Genomic DNA, 12,582 nt, shown 5'->3' on the forward strand with positions numbered 1-12,582 from the left:
CTTCCATCTCCACTGAAGCTTTTATGGGATTCCTGCTGAAGATTGTGAAGTCTCTTTCATAGTACTGGATGATTCAGATAGCTATTACCTTTGACACAGCTCTCTTTTTGCTTCGCCAAGGGATGAGTTGTTTTACATTCTGGTTTTGACTGAGACGACGGTAATCGCTGAGCAACGAAGGTTTATGGATCCTGCAAAGAAGCTGTTAGTAAGACAGATTTGGCTCTTACTGATACACAACTTAAAAGACACTTGGAATTTATAGGTTTCAGAGTAACAGCCGTGTTAGTCTGTATTCGCAAAAAGAAAAGGAGTACTTGTGGCACCTTAGAGTGCATACAGTGGATGCATCCGACGAAGTGAGCTGTAGCTCACGAAAACTCATGCTCAAATAAATTTGTTCGTCTCTAAGGTGCCACAAGTACTCCTTTTCTTTTTGGAATTTATACTAGATTTGAATGTAGGTACCCGGAGATGATTGTGAGGGGCCCTAACACTGTGCTACTCAACCTCTTTGTTTAATTCACGCAAAGTCTGTATTTCCAAAATTCAAGTGCAGCTGATTCTGCAAACCTTCACTCAGGTGAGATGACCTTATGGGGCTGGCTCCTGCTTTCACTGAATCAGCGGCAAAATGATTGATTTTGTGGGATGAAGGTCAGTTGGCAGGAAGTAAGGGCACTGTATGGATTGTCATAGACGAAGGGCCTAATTTTGCCTCTGTCATGCTCAGTACTACTTTGCTTACCAGATGGTCCCCTCCCAGGCTGCATTAGGACGATCCCCTCCAGAACCCACTTGCTACCTCACTGGAGACATTCACCAGCAGCCTTTTCCCCAAGAACCAAGGCAGGTCCTATTCCTGTCAGGATGTTCCTTTCTCTCTAAAGGCCCACAACACATCTAGCCTCTATCGTGTTCTCCCCCTTACTTCTTATATCCAGCTTTCCCTTTCCCAGCAGGCCTTGCTCTTCATCTACAATTCCCATAAGAACCACATCTCTCAGAATTCCCTTGCTGGGAATCACATCTCTCAGAATTCCCTTGCTATACTGGGCTGGCTCCAGGCTTGAGTTTACAGGGACAGCACACCCTGTTTCAAATAGTTATATATGACAATAAGGGTCTAATTCTGTCTCCCTCATTCATGGAGGAGTATTTTAGCACACAGCTAGTCCCACCGACTTCAGTGGGGCTGCTTGCTTAGTGACATACCTCTAAACATGAGTAACAGAGGCAGAATTAAGCTCTGAAATAGCATGAGGAGGCTAGATTGCGTCTGGTCACCTGTAAATGTTCTGCTGCCCCACAAGAAACACAGAGGATGGGATGGGAATCCCCAGGACCTGGCCTGTGGTTCTGCTCAAACCTGGGGAAAAGGAGGTGTAAGGAGCTTTCCCCATTTATTTGGCCTGTAAATACCAGACAGAATTTCAGTCTGTGTTCAGGGAGCTGCCTCCCTGCTCCCACTCAAAGTCAGCAAGGAGGAAGGTGGGCTGGGGCTCTACCTTGCTCACCCAACATCCACAGAGCCAGCCAGTCACATGTAAGAAAGTGAGCTGCATCTAGTAACGGAGTGTAGTTTTGTGGACACTACCCGTGCACCTCTCAGAGCTCCAGCAGACTTTCTACTAGACAGACAGGGATGTCAGCAAGAAAGATGGGAGTGGAATGGAGTTATCTGAAAGATTAATTCAAGCAGATTCTGAAATAAGAACTTCAGCAGCGATGGAATTGGTAAACATTTGGCCATATTTTTTTTTTTAAAAAAGCCACCATGTTACAGGTACTCCCTTTCATACAAGGTCCAGTTTGAGACTGGAATGCAAAGGCAGTGTAATGATCAGTGCAGGCAGCACCTCCACCAACAGGTGGTGCTGTAGCTTTACCTTAGTGGTGTTGTCTTGTTTTGATACTATGTTGTCATCTTGGTTGGGGTGGAGGTGGTGCTAGGAGAAAATTGAATTCTGTCTCTGTGTGCTGAAGTTGTTACATAGTGTCCCAAAAAATCCTTGTTGACCTGGAGTTGTCAGCAAATATCGTGTAATAACCGTTATTCAAATTCTTTCTCCTATTCACTGAAGATGCAACTTGGCAAGCTGAACTGTCACACTATTTGCAGCATCCCAATACATCCTTTGATTTCTACAGTGAGTAATACAGTAGAGTGGTGAGGGAATGTTTGCTATGTCTCTTCTGAATTATTCCTTCTCTCAAACTTTTGCAAACCCATACATGGAAGGTAGGAAAAGGAGGGGGAGAAATTACACAACATTTAATATCCTGATGTTAGTTTAATTTAAAAATGACACAGAGACCATCTCTTTAAAAAAAAAAAGACACTTATTACAAATTGTACATCTTCTTTGGATCCTTCAGTATTATTTCAAACTATTTTAAAAGATCAGTGTTCAGAACATTTTTAAAAATGCTGAGTTTTGTACTTCCACATAAAATTTAAAATACCGCTACAGAATTAATTCAAACAGCTTGATAGTTTCATTCTGTACAACAATGGAAATTGGTAATGAGTCACAGATTGGAACTCACTATTATCCCGACACAGCCTTTGCAGAGCTGTACACACATTTAAAAAAACATTCTTTAAATGTTGGACCAGATTCTGATTTCATATACACTGGTGTAAACCCACTGTAGTCCCTTTAGATTTACACTGGTTTATGGAGATCAGAATCTGAGCCAATGTCTTCAAAAGGTTTTATTAAAAACAACAGGAATTCTCATTTTACAAGTACCATGATGCAAATTTTCTCATTGGTACCTTATTCGGTTAAGCCCTGATCTCACAACTGGATCTGCACAGGGTCCTGCTAAAGTCAACTGGTCTCCACATGGAATACAAGGGTTCCTCTGTAGATCCAGATCAGTGGTGGCCAAGCTCTCCCATGAATCCAGTGGGTCATACAATACAAGTTTAACAGAAGGCAGAATTTAACCCAGTGGGTTCTTCAAAATGGAGACAAAGTCTGTTTGGTGTGCAACTGTTTTCCTACCACAGGGATGCATATTATGGACAGCAAAATTAGCATCTACTTTCTGCAACTAAAACCATTAAAACCCATACCATTCAAAAACAGATATATGCCATTACCGACTGAAAGTTAAATAATATCGATTTTGTCATATATGTAGGTAGGATCAGCAAACAGCAAACATCATATTAATTGTTGAGCATTTGTACTTCCTATCAGGTGTTCCAGCACTGGCACAATGCCACGGACCTGAGTAGGGTTACACCAGTGTACACAACAGAAGAGTCTGACCCGGTGGCTTCAGCTTGGAAGCGAAGATCCTATGAATCAGAATCATGAGGAAAGGGGTAGTGGATCTGGAATAGGTGAACAGAGGGAAGGGAGACAACCGAGGTGACCCCTCTGCACAGACGAAAGAAGAACTGTGATTGGGGGAAATCTAAACAACTACTCCTTTCATGAGCTCTGGGGACAAAAATCACATCAATGGGGCAGGAAGGAGTCAAAGCTCTGCCCCCCTCCCTTTTGGACTGGCTTGAAGAGCAGAGTGCAGCTCCCCATTCCCAGCTGCTATTTCAAGAGCTAGTGTAATGTGCTCATTCTCTGCACACTTGGAAAGGGTGTATCTCTGTGTGTGTGTGTGTGGGGGGGGGTGTATCTGGGTGTGTGGGTGGGTGGGTGGGGGGGTGTGTGTGTGTGAGAGAGAGAGAGAGAGAGAGAGACAGACTGACTGACTGACTGACTGTCTAAATGTCAGGAATATCTAACAAAGGTCAACTTGGATAGCTGATGAAACCTAGAAGGGGAGAACTGGTTTGCACCTGGCTAGAAGCCCCAAGGCTTATTTAGTTGCCTGTGACTATATGGTATTATTGTCCTAAATTACTAATGGGGAGACTTTCACAGGGCACAAATGGCAATTAGGCACCAATCCCCATTACAATTGCAAACTGCCATTTATGCCTTTCAAAAGTCTTCCCCAAAATGATTTGGAATTAAAATATCCTGTGTCCCCAAGAGGATGCTACATTGAACAAACAGTGCTGAGTGATCATCAGACATTTAAATTCAATTTAGTAATTCACTGAACATCATAACTTTTAAAAAGGTAAAAATTCCAAAACAAATCAACACTGAACACTTCCTCTTTGATTGGACACAATCACCATCACAATTCCAGGATATAAAGGACTGTTTCTCAAGGTTGGTAGGACGATAATGCAAGTCATAGATTTTAACTTGTTGAACTACTGCCTATCTTAGCAGGCAAACTTGACAGTGGGTCCATAATCGTAGGCCTGTCTTTAAGGAATCAAGAACCATGGGATTATTTTTAGCCACTCTTTATTAAAAGGGGCCAAATTTTCTGCTGTTCACGGAGTTCAGCGGAGTGACACCAGCAGTACGTTGGTTTAACTGCACAGAAGAAAACTCAGGTGGCCAACTGCAGCTGAAGGATACTCAGCCCCTCAGACGATCAGACCTACTAATCTGACTGGAGGTTCACACAGTAGATATTGGATAATTGTGGTGGAGGATGTGTAATGCTTTCTGCTATTGTACAGATCGGAGAAGTTGCATCACAGGAATCCTTAATGTAAGGGGTGCGTTATGGAAGAACTGCCAAGGCACATCAATGTTTAGGCCTAAAAATCTCAACAATATCCTTCTAAAAGTGCTTTGAAAATCAACAGAAGTATCTATGCACAGTAGAAGTTGAGTTGCTAACAGTGCATGTTTCTGAAGCCGGGCAAAGTCACTTTCCCATGAGTGTAAATTAACTCATTTTGGCCTTGGTTAACACGCTTCACCAAGTTTTTCTCAAACAGCAGTGGATGGTAAGCACCCATGGTGCAGGCACGGTCATGGTATCTCTGGTAATAGTGGCAGATGTCTGTCTGTCGTTTGGAAGGGAGGAATTCATAAATATTCACTTCATCACAGAGGGTCATCATGATCACAATGCCTGGCAGGGGGAGAGCAAGAACCAGTTAGTCAACCTGGCAAAAAAGTTATGAAACCAACCATCTTCTTGCTTAAATGTGAGACATGAGGTTTATGCGAAATATCCCCTTCTGTCTCCCAAGATGGGAGGCGGTGGGGTTTCCCTGCAAGAAGTGGTCTTCTTAAAGTTCAGACCACAGGAGAAGGAGAAAAGGCTGTGATTGGAGGAGGCTACTTTCTGAAGCTCCTTGAAGTCTGCACAATTGTTGAGCCACTTGCTCATTCACACACAAATTGGTTACACCTCCAAAATCACAGATGCTGTGACTGGCAGCTGCATCCTGTCAGACACGGCACAGTCTGCCCCATTAAAGCCTCGTGGAGATACTGTGTGACAGCAATATGCCATGAGTTATAAGATCAGCATTAAAAAATACTATTTCTTCTTGATAGCTGGGTGAAAACTTGCCGAGTAGCCAAGCATGAACATCAGTGGTTCTCAAACTGTGGGTCGGGACCCCAAAGCGGGTCGCAACCCTGTTTTAATGGGATCACTAGGGCTGGTTTAGACTTGCTGGGGTCCGGGGCTGAAGCTTGAGCCCAACCACCTGTGGCTGAAGCCAAAGCCTCAGGGTTTCAGCTTCGGCCATCGGTGGCGGGGCTCAGTTTACAGGCCCCCCGCCCAGGGCAGCGGGGCTGGGGCTTTGGTCCCCTCACCTAGGGCGGTGGGACTGGGGCAGGCTCAGGCTTCAGTCCTCACTACTATTTAAGTTGGCAACACTGGCCAGTCTCAAGTCTAGGGGAGGGTTTTGTGTTGTGGGGGAAGAGCGCAACACCTCACCTAATGAATGCACAGCCAGTAAAAATCACAAATCTAGAGAGGGCTTGTTTTGCAGTTCAACACCACTGCACAGTATGCTACTCTTCAAGCTCAAAGCAATTTCCCTAGATGGAGCAGTGTTGCCCTCATGTGTCTTATGTGAAGTATACAAGCAATTCTAGAATGCAGTTAATAATGATGATCAGCCAGATTCCGTGGTATGTTCTGTGCAAAGCAACTGTTAAAGGGGGAACAATTAATCCGGGTTTACAGGCTGCTTTCACCTTGCTAAAGCAGCACAAAGCACCCAGGGCATACCAGGGAATCTGGATCAATATTTATTTTCTAGCATCCCACTGAATTATGCCGAGTTTCAGATCTGAATGTATTTTGTGACATCTGGAAGGACGACTGGGGAATCTACTAATGCTGCACAACAAATTCTTTTTAATTTTGTGACTACTTTGCCAAATTGTAGTCCCCATTTTTAAAAAAATATTTTGATCAGACTTTACCATAAGTAACTATTTCCACTTACATGGGGCTTTCCAAAGGTTCCCAGAGCATACTGAACAATTTAAGCGTCACATCATCACTGGGATACACAATGTAGTTGTAGCTGTGTTGGTCACAGGATATTAGAGAAACAAGGTGGGAGAGGTAAGCAGAGGCTACTTACTGCAACTGGAGGTTCTTTGAGATGCGTGGTCCCTATCTGTATTCCACACATGGGTACGCATGCACACCATGTGCCTGAGTCCAGAAATTCTTCAAAGCAGTCTCCATTGACCCACACATGCGCAGTAACTCTCCTCATGCTCCTGACTGAGACTATAAGAGGCAGTGTGGGTTGACGCCATTCCAGTTCCTCTTCTTACTGCAATCCAACTAGATCCAAAGCAGAGGGGATAGAAGGTGGCTAGTGGAATACAGATAGGGACCACACATCTCAAGGAACCTCCAATTACAGCCAGTAATCGTCATTTCTTCTTCAAGTGCTGGTCCCTATGTGTATTCCATACCTGGGGGACTCTCAAACAGCACATTCAGACCGGAAGATGGTGTGAGGAAACTGGCAGCAGAGAGGTTTGTAGTACTGCTGTTCCTATAGCTGCATCCACCATTGCTGCTTGAGTTAGAGCATAGTGTGATGTCAAAGTATGGATGGAACTCCAAGTTGGTGCCCTGTAGATGTCTTGTAGTGGAACATCCAATAAGGATGTCGGGGAGGCAGCTTGTGTCCACGTGAGGTGAGCTGTGATACGCCCAGGACGGGGGAGCTTCGCTGTTTTGTAGCATTCTGAGATGCATCCTGAAATCCAGTTAGAAATCCTCTGTAATGATATAGCTTGTCCCTGTGACCTTTCTGCCACAACAACAAAGAATCTCAAAGATTTTCTAATGGATTTGGTTTCTGCAGGTAGAACGTCAGGACAAGCCTGACGTTAAGGGAGTGAGGTCTCTTTCCTCAGAAGAAGCATGGGGTTTTGGGAAGAATACAGGTAAGTATTGATATGGAACTCAGACACAATTGTGAGAAGGAATCTGGGATGTAACCTAAGGGAAAGCTTCTGCTTGTGAAATACTGTATAAGGAATGTCTGCCATTGTGGCTACCAGGTCACTGACCCTTCTTGCCAAAGTGATGGCTACTAAGAATGCCACCTTCATGGACAGGGGGATCATGGCACATGTTACCAGAGGTTTGAAGGGCAGGCCTGTAAGTGTTGAGAGGACAAGGTTAAGGTCCCATTGAGGCACAGGTTTAATAACCAGTGGGAAGGGTCCTGATCAAGCTCTTCATAAATTGAACCATGGTTAGGTGTGTAAAGATAAAATGTCCTTCCACTGGGGGGAGAAAGACACTAAATCGCTGCTAGGTGTACTCACAGTGAACTGAGGGTGAACCCTGAGCTCTTCAAGAAGAGGAGATAGTCTAGGATAACTGGAATGCTCACAGTATTAAGTGACTCTCCTCATCCAGAAAGGACTAGAACTGGGCTCAGTCTTCCATGGGGAGTTTGTCTTTACATTCTGCAGGCCTGGTGTAGGTGTTAAAATTGTATTTTGCTAATAAAGCTTTGTAATCAGCTATACAAAACTGGAGGACTGCAGAGGAGAAAACGTTCCTACCAGGAGATCCACTCTCTTTGAGCCTTTATGGGCCAAGGTAGATTTTTGGTAGCGTGGCTGAGCTCTCTCTGTAGTCACCCGTACCACCAACAAATTACGGGCAGGATGAGAAAACAAGAAGTCAGCATCCTTAGCCGGCACAAAATAGCATAGGGGCACCAGATGCTGGTGTATGCTAAACCTCTCTGGCTGGTTCTAATATGGCCTGATTAGTTTGGAAGGGCCACCCTGGTCGGTCCCTGTGGTCGTAAAATGTCCAGTAGTTGATTCTGAGGGTCATGGACCTCCTCTAGATGAATTTGTAGATCATTAGCAACCTTGTGCAACAACTCCTGGTATTGCTGGTTGTCATCCAGAGGAGAGGGCAATGAAGGAGTGACAGTGGTGTCCAGAGATGATGATGATGACGCCCCCATCGGAACCGGTTCTGGTTCTTCCTCCTCAGACACATATGGAACCAGCTGATGAGAGGAGGAGGAGTGGTATGACTCCTGAGAGGGGTCCAGGCACCTGCAATAAGGAAGGATCCATTGCTCATGGTGGCCCCCCCGGGAATCAATATTAGGTGTCCCTGGGAGGGTCATAACCAGACAGATAATAGTGTCTTAGCTGTCTGTTAGGGCTCCTGTGCCTCCACAGAGATACTGGTGCAGCTATCTCCTCCAACTCCTCTGATTCCATCAGTACTGGGGCTCTCCTGTGTGATGGATAGAGATGGGACTTCTCTTGAGACAATGGTAATGATTTCCCCTCCAGGATAAGGATGTCTCTCAGGAGGGCAGGGCCCAAAAGGAGTGTAGACTGCAGGTAGGGGAGGAAGACATCCTCTGGCATTACAAAGGTCTCCACACAGCCTGGAGTCCGAGCAGTTCACAAAGAAACTCCTGAAGGGCCCAGTTCATCTGATGCAGCCAGGCTTTGGATAGATGAGATGGTACCAATGAGGAATACTGTCGGAACCAGTGGCTCCTTCTTTTTCCTTGTTTCTTGAAACCCGGGACCCTGGGCATAGTCCAGGGACTGAAGACAATTTCGCCTGACTGGAGAGGGGGAGTATTCTATTCCATGCTAACTAGAATTCCTAAGCTAAGATATAAACTATTTACAAATAAATTTTACAGGCTGTGCAACAACAGAGGACATCATTCTGACTTAGGCCATGGGGCAGTAAGAAGAAACTGGAGAGGTGTTGATCTGCACTGCCTCTTATATCCTCAGTCAGGTACGTGAGGGGTGTTATTGTGTATGTGTGGGTCAGTGGACAATGCTCTGAAGAAACTCCAGACTCAGGCATGCGGCATGCATGCGTACTCATGGCATGGCCTTAGCAGGTCAGATCACAGCCAGAGTGGTTATGAGGGTCACTGCACATAGGGCTTGGCCAGTGGGGCTATAGCGGGTATGCTGGTCCCTATGTGTATTCCACACAGGGGAAGAATATCTTTTATTGGACCAACTTCAACTGGTGACAGAGACAAGTTTTCAAGCTACAAAGAGCTTTTCTGTAGAGGTCACCTGAAGAAGAGCTCTGTGTAAGCTCAAAAGCTTGTCTCTCTCTCTATCATCACTGGGAGACAGATTATACTCATTTTACAAATGGGGAAACTCAGGCATAAAAAAGTCAAGAGACTGAGCTGTGCAGGAGTCCTGCCTTCTCAATCCCTTGCTCTAATCAATAACCATTTGCTTTGTCTTTTCCTTCTAAAATTAGCTGTCTCCCCCATTACACATTAGTGTTGAACAGGAGCCAGAAATAATTTAATAGCTTAGAAGGCAGAAATATGAGTTTGTAGAAAGAAAGAAGAATTCTGACTGGCAGAAATATGATCAGCTAACCTGACTTTGTTAAGGTCTGGTTCTGCGCCTACATGGGGTGGGGGGCAATATCTTACAGTATGAGTGCCCTCTTGCAAGCAGTAGGATGGTAACCAAAGCAGAACAATTTTGCCACCGACAAAGCAAACAAGACGACAACTCCACTGTAAGTGGTTTTCTTATAAATCGCTCCTTAGCAGTCAGTTCCTTTTCATTTTGTTGCTGATTAAATGAGGTTGTGAAGAGGAGAAAACCTGGCCACAATAGAATTTCTGTCTGGGAGGAAAATGGACCTCTTCACTAATGTTCTGAGATTAGCACAAGGTGATGAAACAAAAGGGCTTTAGAACGAGAGATAAGGCTGGCTGAGGGGGAATTATTTACCATTTTTACAGCTATTATGAAGTTCTGAAAACTTTTTCCCCTTATCAAATCTTTCTTTTTGAACTGTGCTTATCCCATAATAGGTAATGGCTCATCAATTTGAAAAATAAAACTATTTGTTGACTCCAATAGAGAGCTGATAAATTTATTCGCTTGTTAAAATAAAAAAGTAATGAAAAGGAATAGCAGTGAAAGCCCTGAAAGACTTCACTGTGCTTCAGATCAGACCAGATATGAGTTGCTCTTTTCCTATTGGCTAAAAATGCTGGTGACCAGTAAAAGGTGATTGCACCTTTTATTGACAATTGACATTGTTGCACCTAACATTCCTGCATGCACCTGTGTTTGATCTGAGTATAGCTATTTCTGGAGTCAGTGCTACACAGAACAGTTTGAGAGCCGCTGCTGGGAAATGCTGATTTCTAACGTAATTAAGCTGCTGTTTTGAGATGGGAAACGTTGCATTTTACAGAAGTTGACCATTGTTAGGAAGCTCTAAAGGGCTTCTTTGAATCTGATAAACAGAAAGCACAACCATTAACAGCGCTTCAATAAACTGAAGAGCCCCATCCAAAATTAATAAAGTCAAATATTTACTGGGCAGATACATTACCAAGCATTCCAGAAGAAGGTGGATTGGGCTGAATATCCTCCAATGAGTTCTCCTGCAGGATATCCCAGAGCTCCCACTGCATTTTTGGGTTCAGGATATAAAAGGGCTGTTTCGGATGTCTGGTACGATACTCCTTGTAGTTTGCAAAGAAATTGTAGTCTGGTTTTCTGTACCACTAAAACAGAATTAACAAGTCAGATCCTTTCCCCCCTCCCCTAAGGACAAGATCTCTCATAAAACACCTAAGGAATCTACTATTGCTCTGCACTGCTGCGGGATCCAGTAACTTATGTTGCATGTAACAGGCTGCCCTTCAAAATTCCACCTGCATTCTAATTCAGAGGGCAAGGTGCTGATGGAAGAGCTAGCATGCACCAGACGGGTGAGCCCATGGCACCCATAACGGAATACAAAAGTCTACAACAATATCCACTGTGTAACTTTAAAGATGCTGTGAAAGAACTTTCTTTACAAGTGGAATGTAATTTGACATGCGTATCACACCAGGCTGTATTGCAATTCACAAAGCAATGTAGGCAAACGGCACTTTTCCCTCCCTTCCTGCAGTCTCTATTATAAGATACCCTCATACTGAAGACTGATGGGGAACCATCTCATCTTTTAGTGGTCTGTTATGGAGTTCTAATCCTTCTAAGCTTCTCATCTCTAATGCATTAAGATCTTCACATGTCAGTGGCGGGTGTGTCAGTGATCCAGTTCATAAAAGTGTCTTACCAACTACTCCATTTTTATTTGCATTTAGGGTCTGATCCAAAATTCAGTGGAAAGAACCCCCAGGACTTCAATGGACTTTGGATCATTAATGGCTGCCGGATATTTAAATTGGGAGATTCAGGGGGAAGATTTTCAAAATTCTTTCTTTGCTACATGAAAGCAAGCAGCCCACTAGCAATAAAATCTGGAAAAGATCCCATTTCTTCTCCTTTCCGTTCCCAAACATTTTAGAAGATACTACCTCTCTCCTTCTAGAATACCGAGCTAGCAGGACTGTTCACGTGGCCTAGAAAGACACTGACAGGACAACCTTGCGTGCAGCGCGTCATTTTTATACCATTCTCAATTGTTATATTTATCTCAGAGAACAAAAGGTCATATTCCAAGGCTAGCACACAAGCATCTTTGTCACAACATTGCACCAGAAGATGATAACGTACAGTATGTGCAGTGAACTGTAATTGTGTGTATTTGTGAGCTTACAAATTTATAAGCTTTCCTTTCACTACCTTACTTCAGTAAAAATACTGAAGGAGAGCTCATGCTTCTTTAAACTCTTGGACCATCTAAAAGAGAGGAGGTTTTACTAGGCAATAAGTACCAGCCTAGCTCATTAGAGGCTCTTAAGCATGCTACATACATACCCTTGCTTCGTTGGACTAGACAAAGGCTTGGACATTCAGATGACATTTTATAAGCAATGTCTCTGACCAAGGAAGTAGTTTATAAACACTCATTTATAGTTAATTTCCAAATGACTTCACTTAGATTCTAATACACTAGTACAATGCTGCGAAGTGGGCTTTAGGAACACTGCAGGGACTTCTTGTTTAGTCATATCTGTATCCATTCAAAGTGAAGAATGCATGGAAGTGTTTTTATAATCCTTGGCTTTCTAAAAGTTAAAAATGATTGTGAATGGGAACCAATCTGGTAGGTGACCTCTGAGCACACTTCCCGCATCGGGCTCCGCACATGAGATAGACATTTGCTCACCTATCTCCTCCTGGTTCGTGGATCACTCTGGGGCTTAGGTTGGGGATAGGTGTCCAGACACCTAGAGTGGGGTGCAGTGGGCATACTTGAAGGCAGAAACTTATTCTGGAGGGAACTTTTAGGCTGAAAACATAAGTGTCAAGTTTAGGT

The 12,582-nt window shown here is 43.9% G+C and overlaps 1 protein-coding gene across 13 annotated transcripts in view; it reads right to left on the bottom strand.

The window, feature by feature from the left end:
* Nucleotides 1-2,274: 2,274 nt before the first annotated feature.
* The window catches only part of ST6GAL1 (ST6 beta-galactoside alpha-2,6-sialyltransferase 1), a 104,038-nt gene continuing 93,730 nt past the window's right edge, over nt 2,275-12,582 (bottom strand). For all 13 annotated transcript variants that reach the window (XM_048862743.2, XM_048862734.2, XM_048862733.2 and 10 more), the window contains 2 exons: nt 10,702-10,876; nt 2,275-4,959 (listed from right to left, as the gene is read on the bottom strand). In XM_048862743.2, coding sequence (XP_048718700.2) covers nt 4,718-4,959; nt 10,702-10,876 — 417 coding nt within the window. In that variant the 3' untranslated portion in view covers nt 2,275-4,717. The remainder of the gene's footprint in view (nt 4,960-10,701; nt 10,877-12,582) is intronic.

The sequence above is a fragment of the Caretta caretta genome, chromosome 9, assembly GCF_965140235.1.
Source record: "Caretta caretta isolate rCarCar2 chromosome 9, rCarCar1.hap1, whole genome shotgun sequence".
Lineage (NCBI taxonomy): Eukaryota > Metazoa > Chordata > Testudines > Cheloniidae > Caretta > Caretta caretta.